General features: G+C 50.0%; 1 protein-coding gene across 5 annotated transcripts in view; it reads right to left on the bottom strand.

Moving 5' to 3' along the window:
• Positions 1–19,324, bottom strand: part of dele1 (DAP3 binding cell death enhancer 1) — a 74,729-nt gene that overhangs the window by 10,642 nt on the left and 44,763 nt on the right. For all 5 annotated transcript variants that reach the window (XR_011592977.1, XM_070877986.1, XM_070877984.1 and 2 more), the window contains 2 exons: positions 17,062–17,221; positions 11,285–11,398 (listed from right to left, as the gene is read on the bottom strand). Coding sequence is in view for 4 of the 5 variants with exons in the window: in XM_070877986.1 (XP_070734087.1) it covers positions 11,285–11,398; positions 17,062–17,221 (274 nt within the window). In the remaining variant the exon portion in view is untranslated. The remainder of the gene's footprint in view (positions 1–11,284; positions 11,399–17,061; positions 17,222–19,324) is intronic.

A 19,324-nucleotide genomic window follows, 5' to 3' on the forward strand; every position in this document is an offset into this window, starting at 1 on the left:
CAGTCTGCATCTGGAAAGGGAACAGACATCCGAATATTCTGGGTTCTAATTAACAACCCTACCCAAAACGTGAACCTATTTTACGCTTTTCCGATGCGGACTGACCCACTGTACATTTCCGGTGCACACATGCTGTAATAAGAACATAAGAAATAGGAGCAGGAGTCGTTGGCCATTCGGCCCCTCGAGCCTGCTCCGCCATTTAATAGCATGGCTGATCTGATCTTGGCCTCAGCTCCACTTCCCCGCCTGCTCCCCATATCCCTTGACTCCCCTATCGTTCAAAAATCTGACTGTCTCCACCTTGAATATATTCAGATTTCTAGAAGGTATTCGATAAGGTGCCATACAAAAGGTTACTGCACAAGATAAGAGCTCATGGGGTTGGGGGTTAATATGTTAGTGTGGACAGAGGATTGGCTAACTAACAGAAAGCAGAGAGTCGGGATAAATGGGTCATTTTCAGGTAGGCAAACGGTAACTAGTGGGGTGCCACAGGGATAAGTGCTGGGGCCTCAACTATTTACAATCTATATTGATTACTTGGATGAAGGGACTGAGTGTAATGTTGCTAAGTTTGCTGATGATACAATGATGGATGGGAAAGCAAGTTGTGAGGAGGACACAAAGAATTTGCAAAGAGATGTAGACAGGCTCAGTGAGTGGACAAACATTTGTCAGATGGAGTATAATGTGGGAAAGTGTGAGGTCATGCACTTTAGTAGGAAAAATAAAAAATATCAGGGCCAATCGCACTGCATAAATAATACAGCCAACACAGACACTGCCCCCACCCCCGAATGTATATCGGGTCCTTCTCCTCCCTAAATAAGGGGGTTGACTTATGAGGAAAGGTTGAGTAGGTTGGGCCTCTACTCATTGGAATTCAGAAGAATGAGGTGACCTTATCGAAACTTATAAGATTATGAGGGGGTTTGACAAGGTGGCTGCAGAGAGGATGTTTCCACTGATGGGGGAAGACGAGAACTAGAGGGCATGATCTGAGAATAAGGGGCCGCCCATTTAAAACTGAGATGAGGAGAAATTTCTTCTCTCAGAATCTGTGGAATTCGCTGCCTCAGGGAGCTGTGGAAGCCGGGACATTGAATATATTTAAGGCAGAGATAGACAGTTTCTTAACCGACAAGGGATTAAGGGATCATAGGGAGCGGGCGGGGAAGTGCAGCTGAATCCATGATCGGATCAGCCACGATCGTATTAAATGGCGGAGCAGGCTCGAAGGGCCGTATGGCCTACTCCTGCTCCTATTTCTTATGTTCTAAATCCAGCCCCGAGAGCACCGAGGAAGGCTCAGTTTCCCTTCCTGGCGCACTCCTGTTGGGAGCTGCTACGGTTTCCCACACATCTTAAGCGTAGCGTGGAAAACAGGTCAGGCTGCAATCATTTCAGAATTTCCGAGAGCGGGTTATCTCTCAGCACATGATTATCTGACTTTTTATTGAGTTTTACGTAGGATTACACGGGATATACGGCACAGAAACAGGCCATTCGGCCCAACCAGTCCATGCCACCGTTTATGCTCCACTCGAGCCTCCTCCCGTCTTTCCCCATCTAAATCTATCAGCATAACCCTCTATTCCCTTCTCCCCCATATGCTTGTCTAGCCTCCCCTTAAATGCATCGATACTATTCGCTTCAACCACTCCCTGTGGCAGCGAGTTCCACATTCTCACCACTCTCTGGGTAAAGAAGTTTCTTCCAAATTCCCGATTGGATTTCTGGGTGACTATCTTATATTGATGGCCTCTAGTTATGTTCTTCCCCACAAGTGGAAACATTCTCTCTGTATCCACTCTATCAAAACATTTCAGAATTTTAAAAACCTCTATTAGGTCACCCCTCAGCCTTCTATTTTCAACAGCCTGTTCATCCTTTCTGGATAGGTATACCCTCGCTTTTCTGGTATCATCCTTGTAAATCTTCTCTGCACACTCTCCAGTACCTCTATTCTTTTTATGACAACCAGAACTGCACTCAGTGCTCCAAGTGTGGTCTAATCAAGGTTCGATACAGGTTTAGCATAACTTCCCTACTTTTCAATTCTATATCTCTAGAAATAAACCCTAGTTCTTGGTTTGCTTTTTTTAACGGCCTTGCTAACCGGTGTTGCAACTTTTAGTGATTTGTGTATTTGTACCCAGAGATTCCTTTGTTCCTCTACCCCACCCAGACTCGTGACCTCCCTATTCTTCCTTCCAAAATGTAATAACTCGCATTTATCGGTGTTGAACGTCATTTGCTAATTATATGCCCATTCTGCAAGTTTATTAATGTCCTCCTGTAATTTGTTGCAGTCCCCCTCAGTAGTGACTGTCCCCCAATTTGGTGTCATCTGCAAATTTAGAAATTGTGTCTTTAATTCCAAAGTCTAAATCATTAATATAAATTGTGAGCAAGTGGTCCCAGCACTGATCCTTGTGGAACACCACTACCCACCGTCTGCCCCTGTGAATAGTTACCCTTTACCCCTACTCTCTGCTTTCTGTCTTGAAGCCAGCTAGCGATTCATTCTGCTACTTGTCCAGAGTCTGCATTCTCTGACCTTGTTCATCAGTCTATTGCGGGGTACCTTATCGAAGGTCTTTTGAAAATCTAGATAAATGACATCTACTGCATTACCCTTGTCTACTCTCTCTGTTACCTCCTCAAAAAATTAAATGAGGTTGGTCAAGCAAGGCTTTTCCTTTTGAAATCCACGCTGACTATATATTATTATATTTTTGGTTTCTAAATGTTGTTCTATTTTCTCCATTAGTACGGATTCCATTATTTTTCCTACCACCGATGTTAAGCTGACTGGTCTATAATTCCCTGGACATGTTCTATCCTCCTTAAATATTGGCTATCCACCAGTCCTCTGGCACCACACCTTTTTCTAACAAAGTATTAAATATGTGTAGTAAGGCCTCTGCTATCTCTTCCCTAGATTCTTTTAAAATCCATGGATGCAATCCATCCGGACCAGGGGTTTTATCCTCTTTGAATTTGATTAGTTTATTTAATATAGCCCCTAGTTTTATTTTAAATGCACTTATCTCATTACTAATCTCATCATCTGATAGTCATGTTCATCTGTTCTATCTCCCCGGTAAATACTGAAGCAAAATAATAATTTCATATTTCTGCCACCTCTCCATTGTCACCTGTGGTATAATCCTGTCTATCCCTTAATCATAGAAATTTATAACATGGAAGGAGGCCATTTCAGCCCATCATGACCGTGCCGGCTGACAAAGAGCTACCCAGCCTAATCCCACTTTCCAGCTCTTGGTCTGTAGCCCTGTAGGTTACGGCACTTCAAGTGCACATCCAAGTACTTTTTAAATGTGGTGAGGGTTTCTGCCTCTACCACCCTTTCAGGCCGTGAGTTCCAGACCCCCACCGCTCTCTGGGTGAAAGAAATTCTCCTCATCTCCCCCAAACTTCGACCAATTACTTTAAATCTATGCCCTCTGGTTGTTGACCCCTCTGACAAGGGAAATAGGTCCTTTCTATCCACTCGATCTAGGCCCCTCATAATTTTATACACCTCAATAAGGTCTCCCCTCAGCCTCCTTTGTTTCAAGGAAAACAAACCCCAGCCTATCCAATCTTTCCTCATAGCTAAAATTCTCCAGTCCAGGCAACATCCTCGTAGATCTCCTCTGTACTCTCTCCAGTGCAATCACATCTTTCCTGTAATGTGACGACCAGAACTGCACGCAGTACTCTAGCTGTGGTCTAACTAGTGTTTTATACAGTTCAAGCATAATCTCCCTGCTCTTGTATTCCATGCCACAGCTAATAAAGGCAAGTATTCCATATGCCTTCTTACCAACCTTATCGACCTGGCCTACTACCTTCAGAGATCTGTGGACCTGCACTCCAAGGTCACTCTGTTCCTCAGTGTCCTACCATTTAATGTGTATTCCCTTGCCTTGTTCGCCCTCCCCAACTGCATTATCTCACACTTCTCTGGATTGAATGCCATTTGCCACTGTTCTGCCCACCTGACCAGTACATTGATATCTTCCTGCAATCTACAGCTTTCTTCTTCATTATCAACCACATAGCCGATTTTAGAATCATCTGCAAACTTCTTGATCATACCCCCAACATTCAAGTCTAAATCATTGATATATACCACAAAAAGCAAGGGACTCAGTACTGAGCCCTGCGGAACACCACTGGATACAGCCTTCCAGTCACAAAAACACTCATCAACCATGACCCTTTGCTTCCTGCCTCTGAGCCAATTTTGGATCTAACTTGCCACTTTGCCCTGGATCCCTTGGGCTTTTACTTTCGTGACCAGTCTGCTATTTGGGACCTTATCAAATGCCTTGGTAACATAGAAACATAGGAACATAGAAAATAGGTGCAGGAGTAGGCCATTCGGCCCTTCGAGCCTGCACCGCCATTCAATGAGTTCATGGCTTAACATGCAACTTCAGTACCCCATCCCTGCTTTCTCACCATACCCCTTGATCCCCCGAGTAGTAAGGACTACATCTAACTCCTTTTTGAATATATTTAGTGAATTGGCCTCAACAACTTTCTGTGGTAGAGAATTCCACAGGTTCACCACTCTCTGGGTGAAGAAGTTTCTCCTCATCTCGGTCCTAAATGCCTTACCCCTTATCCTTAGACTGTGACCCCTGGTTCTGGACTTCCCCAACATTGGGAACATTCTTCCTGCATCTAACCTGTCTAAACCCGTCAGAATTTTAAACGTTTCTATGAGATCCCCTCTCATTCGTCTGAACTCCAGTGAATACAAGCCCAGTTATTCCAGTCTTTCTTGATAGGTCAGTCCCGCCATCCCAGGAATCAGTCTGGTGAACCTTCGCTGCACTCCCTCAATAGCAAGAATATCCTTCCTCAAGTTAGGAGACCAAAACTGTACACAATACTCCAGGTGTGGCCTCACCAAGGCCCTGTACAACTGTAGCAATACCTCCCTGCCCCTGTACTCAAATCCCCTCGCTATGAAGGCCAACATGCCATTTGCTTTCTTAACCGCCTGCTGTACCTGCATGCCAACCTTCAATGACTGATGTACCATGACACCCAGGTCTCGTTGCACCTCCCCTTTTCCTAATCTGTCATCATTCAGATAATAGTCTGTCTCTCTGTTTTTACCACAAAAGTGGGTAACCTCACATTTATCCACATTATACTTCATCTGCCATGCATTTGCCCACTCACCTAACCTATCCAAGTCACTCTGCAGCCTCATAGCATCCTCCTCGCAGCTCACACTGCCACCCAACTAAGTGTCATCCGCAAATTTGGAGATACTACATTTAATCCCCTCGTCTAAATCATTAATGTACAGTGTAAACAGCTGGGGCCCCAGCACAGAACCTTGCGGTACCCCACTAGTCACTGCCTGCCATTCTGAAAAGTACCCATTTACTCCTACTCTTTGCTTCCTGTCTGACAACCAGTTCTCAATCCATGTCAGCACACTACCCCCAATCCCATGTGCTTTAACTTTGCACATTAATCTCTTGTGTGGGACCTTGTCGAAAGCCTTCTGAAAGTCCAAATATACCACATCAACTGGTTCTCCCTTGTCCACTCTACTGGAAACATCCTCAAAAAATTCCAGAAGATTTGTCAAGCATGATTTCCATTTCACAAATCCATGCTGACTTGGACCTATCATGTCACCTCTTTCCAAATGCGCTGCTATGACATCCTTAATAATTGACTCCATCATTTTACTCACTACTAATTCCCTGTTTTCTCTCTCCCTCCTTTTTTTAAAAAGTGGGGTTACATTGGCTACCCTCCACTCGATAGGAACTGATCCAGAGTCTATGGAATGTTGGAAAATGACAGTCAATGCATCCGCTATTTCCAAGGCCACCTCCTTAAGTACTCTGGGATGCAGTCCATCAGGCCCTGGGGATTTATCGGCCTTCAATCCCATCAATTTCCCCAACACAATTTCCCGACTAATAAGGATTTCCCTTAGTTCCTCCTTCTTACTAGACCCTCTGACCCCTTTTATATCCGGAAGGTTGTTTGTATCCTCCTTAGTGAATACCGAACCAAAGTACTTGTTCAATTGGTCTGCCATTTCTTTGTTTCCCGTTATGACTTCCCCTGATTCTGACTGCAGGGGACCTACGTTTGTCTTTACTAACCTTTTTCTCTTTACATATCTATAGAAACTTTTGCAGTCCGTCTTAATGTTCCCTGCAAGCTTCCTCTCGTACTCTATTTTCCCTGCCCTAATCAAACCCTTTGTCCTCCTCTGCTGAGTTCTAAATTTCTCCCATACACACTACATCAAATGCACTGCCCTCATCGACCCTCCTTGTTACCTCCTCAAAAAATTCAGTCAAGTTAGTCAGACACATCCTTCCCTTAACAAATCCATGCTGACTGTCCTTGATTAATCCGTGTCTTTCTAAATGAAGATTTATCTTGTCCCTCAGAATTTTTTCCAATGATTTTCCCACCACCAAGGTTAAGCTGACTGGCCTGTAATTACTCAGTCTATCCCTTTCTCCCTTTTTAAACAAAGGTACCATATTAGCAGTCCTCCAGTCCTCTGACACAACACTGTAGCCAGAGAGGAAAATGACGGTCAGAGCCTCTGCTATTTCCCCTTTTGCTTCTCTTAACAGTCTGGTATAGATTTCATCCAGGCCTGGGGATTTATCCACTTTCAAAGCTGCTAAGCCCCTTAATACTTCCTCTCTCAGTATGTTCATTTCATCTAATATTTCACACTCCTCCTCCCTGATTGCAATGTCTGTATCGTCCCTCTCTTTTATGAAAACAGATGCAAAGTATTCATTAAGAACCATACCCATGTCTTCCACCTCCACACACACATTACCTTTATGGTCTCTAATGGGCCCAACCCTTTGTTTAGTTCTCCTCTTGCTCTTAATGTATTTATAAAAATAATGGCACTATTCCCATCTTAACCTTCCTTTTTGTTTTGATGTGTCTGTAAAGTTTACTATTTTATTTTATGTACCTTGATTATTTAATTTCATAGTTCCTCTTTACCTTCCTCATTGGTTTTTGGGCCTCTCCTAATCTTTTTGTATTGTCCCTCATCATACACTCCCCTGCTGTCTATGAACTTAATGTCTGCCCCTTTCCTTACCCTCAATTGTTCCCTTATGGCTTTATTCATCCATGGAGTCTCATTAGTGTTTAGAACATAAGAAATAGGAACAGGAGTAGATCATACGGCCCCTCGAGCATTCTCTGCCATTTAATACGATCATGGCTGAGACGATCATGGACTCAGCTCCACTTCCCTGCCTGCTCCCCTTAACCCCTTATAGAAACATAGAAACATAGAAAATAGGTGCAGGAGTAGGCCATTCGGCCCTTCTAGCCTGCACCGCCATTCAATGAGTTCATGGCTGAACATTCAACTTCAGTACCCCATTCCTGCTTTCTCGCCATACCCCTTGATCCCCCTAGTAGTAAGGACCTCATCTAACTCCTTTTTGAATATATTTAGTGAATTGGCCTCAACAACTTTCTGTGGTAGAGAATTCCACAGGTTCACCACTCTCTGGGTGAAGAAGTTCCTCCGCATCTCGGTCCTAAATGGCTTACCCCTTATCCTTAGACTGTGACCTCTGGTTCTGGACTTCCCCAACATTGGGAACATTCTTACTGCATCTAACCTGTCTAACCCCGTCAGAATTTTAAATGTTTCTATGAGGTCCCCTCTCATTCTTCTGAACTCCAGTGAATACAAGCCCAGTTGATCCAGTCTTTCTTGATAGGTCAGTCCCGCCATCCCGGGAATCAGTCTGGTGAACCTTCGCTGCACTCCCTCAATAGCAAGAATGTCCTTCCTCAGGTTAGGAGACCAAAACTGTACACAATACTCCAGGTGTGGCCTCACCAATGCCCTGTACAACTGTAGCAACACCTCCCTGCCCCTGTACTCAAATCCCCTTGCTATGAAGGCCAACATGCCATTTGCTTTCTTAACCGCCTGCTGCACCTGCATGCCAACCTTCAATGACTGATGTACCATGACACCCAGGTCTCTTTGCACCTCCCCTTTTCCTAATCTGTCACCATTCAGATAATAGTCTGTCTCTCTGTTTTTACCACCAAAGTGGATAACCTCACATTTATCCACATTATACTTCATCTGCCATGCATTTGCCCACTCACCTAACCTATCCAAGTCGCTCTGCAGCCTCACAGCATCCTCCTCGCAGCTCACACTGCCACCCAACTTAGTGTCATCCGCAAATTTGGAGATACTACATTTAATCCCCTCATCTAAATCATTAATGTACAGTGTAAACAGCTGGGGCCCCAGCACGGAACCTTGCGGTACCCCACTAGTCACTGCCTGCCATTCTGAAAAGTACCCATTTACTCCTACTCTTTGCTTCCTGTCTGACAACCAGTTCTCAATCCATGTCAGCACACTACCCCCAATCCCATGTGCTCTAACTTTGCACATCAATCTCTTGTGTGGGACCTTGTCGAACGCCTTCTGAAAGTCCAAATATACCACATCAACTGGTTCTCCCTTATCCACTCTACTGGAAACATCCTCAAAAAATTCCAGAAGATTTGTCAAGCATGATTTCCCTTTCACAAATCCATGCTGACTTGGACCTATCATGTCACCTCTTTCCAAATGCACTGCTATGACATCCTTAATAATTGATTCCATCATTTTACCCACTACCGATGTCAGGCTGACCGGTCTATAATTCCCTGTTTTCTCTCTCCCTCCTTTTTTAAAAAGTGGGGTTACATTGGCTACCCTCCACTCCATAGGAATTGATCCAGAGTCAATGGAATGTTGGAAAATGACTGTCAACGCATCCACTATTTCCAAGGCCACCTCCTTAAGTACTCTGGGATGCAGTCCATCAGGCCCTGGGGATTTATCGGCCTTCAATCCCATCAATTTCCCCAACACAATTTCCCGGCTAATAAGGATTTCCCTCAGTTCCTCCTCCTTACTAGACCCCCCGACCCCTTTTATAACCGGAAGGTTGTTCGTGTCATCCTTCGTGAATACCGAACCAAAGTACTTGTTCAATTGGTCCGCCATTTCTTTGTTCCCCGTTATGACTTCCCTTGATTCTGACTGCAGGGGACCTACGTTTGTCTTTACTAACCTTTTTCTCTTTACATATCTATAGAAACTTTTGCAATCCGTCTTAATGTTCCCTGCAAGCTTCTTCTCATACTCCATTTTCCCTGCCCTAATCAAACCCTTTGTCCTCCTCTGCTGAGTTCTAAATTTCTCCCAGTCCCCAGGTTCGCTGCTATTTCTGGCCAATTTGTATGCCACTTCCTTGGCTTTAATACTATCCCTGATTTCCCTTGATAGCCACGGTTGAGCCACCTTCCCTTTTTTATTTTTATGCCAGACAGGAATGTACAATTGTTGTAGTTCATCCATGCGGTCTCTAAATGTCTGCCATTGCCCATCCACAGTCAACCCCTTAAGTATCATTCGCCAATCCATCCCAGCCAATTCACGCCTCATACCTTCAAAGTTAGCCTTCTTTAAGTTCTGGACCATGGTCTCTGAATTAACTGTTTCATTCTCCATCCCAATGCAGAATTCCACCATATTATGGTCACTCTTCCCCAAGGGGCCTCGCACAACGAGATTGCTAATTAATCCTCTCTCATTACATAACACCCAGTCTAAGATGGCCTCCCCCCTAGTTGGTTCCTCGACATATTGGTCTAAAAAACCATCCCTTATGCACTCCAGAAAATCCTCTTCCACCGTATTGCTTCCAGTTTGGTTAGCCCAATCTATGTGCATATTAAAGTCACCCATTATAACTGCTGCACCTTTATTGCACGCACCCCTAATTTCATGTTTGATGCCCTCCCCAACATCACTACTACTGTTTGGAGGTCTGTACACAACTCCCACTAACGTTTTTTGCCCTTTGGTGTTCTGCAGCTCTACCCATATAGATTCCACATCATCCAAGCTAATGTCCTTCCTAACTATTGCCTTAATCTCCTCCTTAACCAGCAATGCTACCCCACCTCCTTTTCCTTTTATTCTATCCTTCCTGAATGTTGAATACCCCTGGATGTTGAGTTCCCAGCCCTGATCATCCTGGAGCCACGTCTCCGTAATCCCAATCACATCATATTTGTTAACATCTATTTGCACAGTTAATTCATCCACCTTATTGCGGATACTCCTTGCATTAAGACACAAAGCCTTTAGGCTTGTTTTTTTAACACCCTCTGTCCTTTTAGAATTTTGCTGTACAATGGCCCTTTTTGTTCTTTGCCTTGGGTTTCTCTGCCCTCCACTTTTCCTCATCTCCTTTCTGTCTTTTGTTTTTGCCTCCTTTTTGTTTCCCTCTATCTCCCTGCATTGGTTCCCATCCCCCTACCATATTAGTTTAACTCCTCCCCAACAGCACTAGCAAACACTCCCCCGAGGACATTGGTTCCGATTCTGCCCAGGTGCAGACCGTCCGGATTGTACTGGTCCCACCTCCCCCAGAACCGGTTCCAATGCCCCAGGAATTTGAATCCCTCCCTGCTGCACCATTGCTCAAGCCACGTATTCATCTGAGCTATCCTGCGATTCCTACTCTGACTAGCACGTGGCACTGGTAGCAATCCCGAGATTACTACTTTTGAGGTCCTACTTTTTAATTTAGCTCCTAGCTCCTTAAATTCATTTCGTAGGAACTCATCCCAATTGGTACCAATTGTTTAAGAAACTGTCTATTTCAGTCTTAAATTATTCAATGTCCCAGCTTCCACAGCTCTCTGAGGCAGTGAATTCCACGGATTACAACCCTCAGAGAAGAAATTCCTCATCTCAGTTTTAAATGGGCAGCCCCTTATTCTAAGACCATGCCCTCTAGTTCTAGTCTCCCCCATCAGTGGAAACATCCTCTCTGCATCCACCTTGTCAAGCCCCCTCATAATTATATACGTTTAGTTTGTTCTTTCCTTTTAGCAGAATTATATTGTTTCTGCATTCTGTCGAACACCGCCTTAAATGTTTCCCATTGCTGTTCTACGTTGTTTTTTGCCAATATTGTTGTCCATTTTAATTTCCCAAATTCTACTCTCAGCCCGCCAAAATCAGCTTTTGTCCAATCTATTTTGCCTCTCCTGGTTCTTCCTACAAAAATGCATCACTTCACACTTCTCTGCGTTAAGATCGCCCGACTCAACAGAAGCCTGCGAACGTGGCCTGTGGCCTTCCTGGTGGAAGGGGGTCAGTGCCACCGCGAGATCGTTGGCCAGAATCTGATGATATGCTGCTTACCTTTGACTTGGAGATCTTTCATCAGGAGCTGCAGGTTGTGCACAGCCTCGTCACTGCCCGAGCGGGCTGCACTCTGATATAACTCCATGGCTTTTAATATATTCACCGGAAGACCTGGGGGGGGGGGGCGGTGGGGAGGGGGACACACGACAAAAACATGGTCAGGTACAGAAGGTCCTTGTACGTGAAACACAAAAAGTTAACATGCAGGCACGGTAAGCAATTAGGAAGGCAAATGGAATGTTGGCCTTTATTGCAAGGGGGATAGAGTATAAAAGGAGAGAAGTCCTGCTACAGGGTATTGGTGAGACGACACCTGGAGTACTGCGTACAGTTTTGGTCTCCGTATTTAAGGAGGGATATACTTGCATTGGAGGCTGTTCAGAGAAGGTTCACGAGGTTGATTTCTGAGATGAAAGGGTTGTCATATGAAGAAAGGTTGAGCAGGTTGGGCTGGTACTCATTGGAGTTTAGAAGAATGAGGTGTGATCTTATTGAAACGTATAAGATTCTGAGGGGGCAGACAGGGTCGATGCAGAGAAGATGTTTCCCCTCATGGGGGAATCTAGAACTAGGGGCATAGTTTCAGAATAAGGGATCGCCCATTCAAAATGGAAATGAGGAGGAATTTCTCAGAGGGTCGTGAATCTTTGGAATTCTCTGTCCCAGAGAGCTGCGGAGGCTGGGACATTGAATATATTTAAGGTGGAGATAGACCGATTTTTGAACGATAAGGGAGTCAAGGGTTATGGGGAGCGGGCAGGGAAGTAGAGTTGAGGCCAAGGTCAGATCTGATTGAATGGTGGAGCAGGCTCGAGGGGCCAAACGGCCTTCTCTCGCTCCTATTTCTTATGTTCTTATGTCAGATTGTTCTGATGGAAAGGGATGGTACGCTGCGATGTTTGCTCACTGATCTGGAAATGCTGCACTGGACCAGCCATACTGTGGCTACAAGAGCAGGGCAGAGGCTGGGTATTCTGTGGTGAGTGTCTCACCTCCTGACTCCCCAAAGCCTTTCCACCATCTACAAGACACAAGTCAGGAGTGTGATGGAATACTCTCCACTTGCCTGGATGAGTGCAGCTCCAACAACACTCAAGAAGCTCGACACCATCCAGGACAAAGCAGCCACTTGATTGGCCCCCCATCCACCACCTTCAACACTCACTCCCTCCACCACCGGCGCCCCCTGGCTGCAGTGTGCACCATCTACAAGATGCACTGCGGCAACTCGCCAAGGCTTCTTCGGCAGCACCTCCCAAACCCGCGACCTCTACCACCTAGAAGGACAAGGGCAGCAGGCGCATGGGAACACCACCACCTCCACGTTCCCCTCCCAGTCACACACCATCCCGACTTGGAAATATATCGCCCGTTCCTTCATCGTCGCTGGGTCACAATCCTGGAACTCCCTCCCTAACAGCACTGTGGGAGCACCTTCACCACACGGACTGCAGCGGTTCAAGAAGGCGGCTCACCACCACCTTCTCAAGGGGCAATTAGGGATGGGCAATAAATGCCAGCCTTGCCAGCGACGTCCCTATTCCGGGAATGAATAAAATTAAAAAACTTGAAACCGATGGTGGGGGGGTTTGGGGTCGGTAAGCGAGAGTGTTACCACTGAGCCACGACTGACACCGTGACAGAGATGGGTGGGATTTGGAAAGCAAAGGGGAAAGGGTAGATGCAATGTATTCTCAGTGTGGTATTCCACAGGGGGCACCCACTAGGTACACAAAACTGGAAATGGCCTTAGAGCAGAGAAGGTTAAGGGGAGATGTAATAAGAGATGTTCAAAGTAACGGGGGGGGGGTTTTTGATAAGAGTAAGTGAGGAGTGTCCATAACCAGAGGACACGGATTTAAGGTAAAAGAACCAGAGGGGGAGCTGAGGAGTGCTTTTCCACAGCGAGGTATGATCTCGAACGCACTGCCTGAAAGCACATTTAATAGTAACTTTCAAAAGGGAATTGGATAAATACATAGAGGGGGGGGAAGAAAATTGCCGGGCTGTGGGGAAAGAGCGGGGGGGGGAGATTGGATCGCTCTGTCACAGAGCCGGCACAGGCACGATGGGCCGAATGGCCTCCTTCTGTGCGGTATCGTTCTATGATTGTATATCAGCGGGCTGGAATTTCCTGGAACACCGTCACTGGTAAATTGACCGAAATTTCCTGAGAATTTCAGTCGCCTGCACCAAAAAATGACGTAAAACAATCGGGGCTCAAGGAAGACACGGAACCCGTGCCAGATTCCTTCGATAAGTGCCTGTTTATGCATCAAAATTAAAAAGCGTGAATCCAACAATTTTACGCATAGGGAAAATGCAATTGTGGAGTTTTTCCAATTGTTAATGCAAATCGTTCTGATGCCACAAAAATGTGTATCGTAGATACAGAAAAAACACTGCAGGTCTCGGAAGTGGGGGAGAAACAAATTGCCAGATAACGATCGTGGTGATACCACTGAAAGTTTAGACTTAGATTTACAGCCTGTTCAGGGAATTCACGTGAGCTGCATTTTTGCACAGGGAGAGGGGAATACAGTAGCGGTGGGGAGACACAGTGGGGGGGGGGGGGGCAGGCGACTGGAGGGAACGGCGGGGGGCGGGGGGGGGGGGCGGGCGACTGGAGGGAACGGCGGGGGCGACGAAAGGGACAGCGGGGGGGGGGGGGGTGACTGGAGGGACGGCGGGGGTGGGGGGGGCGACTGGAGGGACGGCGGGGGGGGGGGGGCGACGGGAGGGACGGCGGGGGTGGGGGGGGCGACTGGAGGGACGGCAGGGGGTGGGGGGGCGACGAAAGGGACAGCGGGGGGGGGGGGGGTGACTGGAGGGACGGCGACGGGAGGGACGGTGGGGGGGGGGGGGGGGGCGACGGGAGGGACGGCGGGGGGGCGACTGGAGGGACGGCGGGGGGGGGGGCGCGCGACGGGAGGGATGGTGGGGAAGGGGGGGCGACGGGAGGGAGGGAGGAGCGACGGGAGGGATGGTGGGGAAGGGGGGGCGACGGGAGGGATGGTGGGGAAGGGGGGGCGACGGGAGGGAGGGAGGAGCGACGGGAGGGAGGGGGGAGCGACGGGAGGGATGGTGGGGAAGGGGGGGGCGACGGGAGGGATGGTGGGGAAGGGGGGGCAACGGGAGGGAGGGGGGAGCGACGGGAGGGACGGTGGGGAAGGGGGGGGCGACGGGAGGGATGGTGGGGAAGGGGGGGCGACGGGAGGGATGGTGGGGAAGGGGGGGCAACGGGAGGGAGGGGGGAGCGACGGGAGGGAGGGGGGAGCGACGGGAGGGATGGTGGGGAAGGGGGGGGCGACGGGAGGGATGGTGGGGAAGGGGGGGCAACGGGAGGGAGGGGGGAGCGACGGGAGGGACGGTGGGGAAGGGGGGGCGACGGGAGGGATGGTGGGGAAGGGGGGAGCGACGGGAGGGGGGGGGGAGCGACGGGAGGGGGGGGGGAGGGGGGAGCGACGGGAGGGGGGGGGGTGAGAGGAGAGCGACGGGAGGGAGGAGGGCGACGGGAGGGGGGGGGTAAGGGGGGGCAACGGGAGGGAGGAGGGAGCGACGGGAGGGGGGGGGGAGCGACGGGAGGGAGGGAGGGGCGATGGGAGGGAGGGGGGGCGACGGGAGGGAGGGGGGGCGACGGGAGGGAGGGGGAGGGGGGAGCGACGGGAGGGGAGGGGGGGCGACGGGAGGGAGGGGGGAGCGACAGGAGGGAGGGGGGAGCGACGGGAGGGATGGTGGGGAAGGGGGAGCGACGGGAGGGAGGGAGGGGCGACGGGAGGGGGAGGGAGGGGGAGCGACGGGGGGCGACGGGAGGGAGGGGGAGCGACGGGAGGGAGGGGGAGCGACGGGAGGGAGGGGGAGCGACGGGAGGGATGGTGGGGAAGGGGGAGCGACGGGAGGGAGGGGAGGGGGAGCGACGGGAGGGGGGGGGGAGCGACGGGAGGGGGGGGGGAGCGACGGGAGGGAGGGGAGGGGGAGCGACGGGGGGCGACGGGAGGGAGGGGGAGCGACGGGAGGGAGGGGGAGCGACGGGAGGGATGGTGGGGAAGGGGGAGCGACGGGAGGGAGGGGAGGGGGAGCGACGGGAGGGGGGGGGGAGCGACGGGAGGGGGGGGGAGCGACGGGAGGGAGGGGAGGGGGAGCGACGGGGGGCGACGGGAGGGAGGGGGAGCGACGGGAGGGAGGGGGAGCGACGGGAGGGATGGTGGGGAAGGGGGAGCGACGGGAGGGAGGGGGGGGGGGAGCGACGGGAGGGGGAGGGGAGCGACGGGAGGGGGAGGGGAGCGACGGGAGGGAGGGGGGGCGACGGGAGGGAGGGGAGGGGGAGCGACGGGAGGGAGGGGGGGCGACGGGAGGGGGGGGGAGCGACGGGAGGGAGGGGGGGCGACGGGAGGGACAGTTTCGGTGGAGGTTTTGTGGAATCAACATTTTTTTTTTAAATCAAGGAAGTTCAGGCGTAACAACCATCGTAACTCACCGATGCTCGAATTTACTTGGGTTTACTGCACTGAAAGTCAGCTTTGCTTAAAATCAGTGTTTTGGTGCAGGTTTACGGGAAACTTCACGCCATGGGATAGCCAGACAAGAAATAGACGATTACATAGCACCAGCTCTCAGCTCCATCTCCTCCGCGAACAGGCAGTTTTAGCAGTAGATTCACTCAGTGACACTTTTTGCCATATTATAATTTAACTTGTATTTATATAGCACCTTTAATGTAGTGAATGGGGTGGCCGGGGCTGGGGGCTTGACATCCGGGGGTGTTCGGTATTTGGGAAGGATTCTGACGGACGGGGCGGGTTGGGTGCGGTGTTGGGTGGGTCCGGAGCTGGGGGGGGGGGGGGGGCACGCTCTTGGGATGGGGGGTGGGCTGTTTGTTGCTGGGATCGGGAGAGACTTCTTCACTTGGGGAGTTGTTGGCCTGTGGGGTTCCCCGCTGCGGAGAGTTGTTAATGCCAGTTCATTGGATGTGTTCGGGAGGAAGTTGGATGTAGTCCTTGTGGCTATGGGGGCCGGGGGGGTGTGGAGGGGGGGGGGGTGGTGCAGGGTGGGTGATCAGCCATGATCTTGTTGAATGGTGGTGCAGGCTCGAAGGGCCGAATGGCCGACTCCTGCACCTATTTTCTATGTTTCTATGAAATGTCCCAAGGCGCTTCACAGCGGTATTTTAAGACAAAACAAATATATTTGACACCGAGCCACACAAGAAGAAATTAGGGCAGGTGGGTCAAAGAGGGAGGTTTTAAGGAGCGTCTTAAAGGAGGAAAGAGAGGTAGAGAGGCGGAGAGGTTTAGGGAGGGAGTTCCAGAGCTTGGGGCCCAGGCAGCTGAAGGCACGGCCACCAATGGTGGAGCGATTATAATCAGGGATGTTCAAGAGGGCAGAATTAGAGGAGCGCAGACATCTTGGGGGGGGGGGGGGGGTTGTGGAGCTGGAGGAGATTACAGAGATAGGGAGGGGCGAGGGCCATGGAGGGAGTTGTAAACCAGGATGAGAATTTTGAAATCGAGGCATTGCTTAACCGGGAGCCAATGTAGGTCAGCGAGTGGGTAAGTAACGTTAAAATAACCGGGAGGGGAGGAGTTCTTTCTGCTCATCTAAGTGAAGGATGTTGGTGCTGGAGGACTGTAAACGTCTGGGCTTCTCGTTTTCTCCCGCTTCTCATTGCGATTGATCCGCCATTGGCTGGGATCCCTGGTTTCCCTGCCCCCCCCCCGCCCCCCAACCCTTCCTCTCTGAAGGTTCCACTGAACCACCTTCTGACAGTCCCGTACCTCCCAGTCCTTGCTGGTGGAACACTCCCAGAGCGCACTGCGCGTCAGCGTGTTCGAGGGCCGCGGCCTTCTGGTAGAGCTCAGCAGCTCGCCGGTCATCCTGCGTCACTCCCCATCCTTTCTGGTAGCAAATCCCCAGATGGTACTGACTCGAAGGATCCTGCAAAGGACAGAAGACAATTCTCGCACTCTGGGATCTCAGCTGCAGTTGTCCAATACAAAATTTGCCCTAGAGCTAAGTTAGTGTTCTCGCTCAGGCCAACATAGAAACATAGAAAATAGGTGCAGGAGTAGGCCATTCGGCCCTTCGAGCCTGCACCACCATTCATTGAGTTCATGGCTGAACATGCAACTTCAGTACCCCATTCCTGCTTTCTCGCCATACCCCTTGATCCCCCTAGTAGTAAGGACTACATCTAACTCCTTTTTGAATATATTTGGTGAATTGGCCTCAACAACTTTCTGTGGTAGAGAATTCCACAGGTTCACCACACTCTGGGTGAAGAAGTTTCTCCTCATCTCGGTCCTAAATGGCTTACCCCTCATCCTTAGGCTGTGACCCCTGGTTCTGGACTTCCCCAACATTGGGAACATTCTTCCTGCATCTAACCTGTCTTAACCCGTCAGAATTTTAAACGTTTCTATGAGATCCCCTCTCATTCTTCTGAACTCCATTGAATACAAGCCCAGTTGATCCAGTCTTTCTTGATATGTCAGTCCCGCCATCCCGGGAATCAGTCTGGTGAACCTTCGCTGCACTCCCTCAATAGCAAGAATGTCCTTCCTCAAGTTAGGAGACCAAAACTGTACACAATACTCCAGGTGTGGCCTCACCAAGGCCCTGTACAACTGTAGTAACACCTCCCTGCCCCTATACTCACTATGAAGGCCAACATGCCATTTGCTTTCTTAACCGCCTGCTGTACCTGCATGCCAACCTTCAATGACTGATGTACCATGACACCCAGGTCTCGTTGCACCTCCCCCTTTCCTAATCTGCGGACAGTGTGGCTCGCCCACCAGAGCTGATCGAGCGTGGTCAATGCCTCGATGCTGGGGACGTTGGCCTGAGGGAGAACATTAGACTCCCGAAACAAGCGCTCGACTCCGAACTCCGACATGGCAGGTGAGCCCCAGGGGGCAGAGAAAACGTTTCAAGGACACCCTCAAAGCCTCCCTGAAAAAATGTAACGTCCCCACCAGCAGTTGGGAATCCCTGGCCCGAGCTCGCTCAAAGTGGAGGAGGAGCATCCGGGGAAGGCGCCGAACACCTCGAGTCTCTTCGCCGGGAGCACGCGGAAGCCAAGCACAAACAGCGGAAGGAGCGCACAACAGGTCCTTACTGCTAGGGGGATCAAGGGGTATGGCGAGAAAGCAGGAATGGGGTACTGAAGTTGAATGTTCAGCCATGAACTCATTGAATGGTGGTGCAGGCTAGAAGGGCCGAATGGCCTACTCCTGCACCTATTTTCTATGTTTCTAACCCAAGCCCCCCCCCCCCCACCCGTCCCTCCAACCACCGTCTGCCCCACCTGTGACAGAGACTGTAGGTCCCGCATTGGGCTCATCAGTCACCTGAGAACTCATGTTAGTGTGGAAGCAAGTCATCCTCGACTCCGGGACACTGCCTAAGAATACCTCATCAGTAATTCAGTGCCTACGTTAAAAAGCTGGGTCCCCTGTACGCTTCAGTAGGAAGGGGCAGGCAGTGTGATACTGAAGATCAAATAAAGTCCCGGGGTTGTGTTCTGCGTTCCTTCAACTCTTGCCCATCGCCCCACCATAGGCAGCCGTGCCCTCAGTCGCCAAGGTTCTAAGCTCTGAAAATCCACCACCCTTTGTGCGAAGGAGTGCCCTGAATGACCTAGCTCTAATTTTAAGACTATACCACCCCCTCCCCCCTGCCCCCCATCTTCAGGACTCCACCACCCCATTCCACCAGAAGAAATAGTTTCTCTCTGTCTACCCTATCAACTCCTTTAATCATCTTAAACACCTTGATCACAGGAAGTTATCATCACTGTACAGAGCACTTGGAGTGTACCACGGGTGTAGCGTAGGCTCAAATACTGGTCGTTGTTTGGGAGACTGAGAGTGCTGTGATGGGGGGGGGGGTGGGGGTGTAGGAGTTTTCTAATGGATGAGCTAGAACTTCAGAAGGAGGCCATTCGGCCCATCTTAACTACTACAACTGTACAGGGCCTTGGTGAGACCACACCTGCAGTACTGTGCACAGTTTTGGTCTCCTCATCTAGGGAAGGAT

The sequence above is a fragment of the Pristiophorus japonicus genome, chromosome 4 (assembly GCF_044704955.1).
Source record: "Pristiophorus japonicus isolate sPriJap1 chromosome 4, sPriJap1.hap1, whole genome shotgun sequence".
NCBI classification, from domain to species: Eukaryota; Metazoa; Chordata; class Chondrichthyes; family Pristiophoridae; genus Pristiophorus; species Pristiophorus japonicus.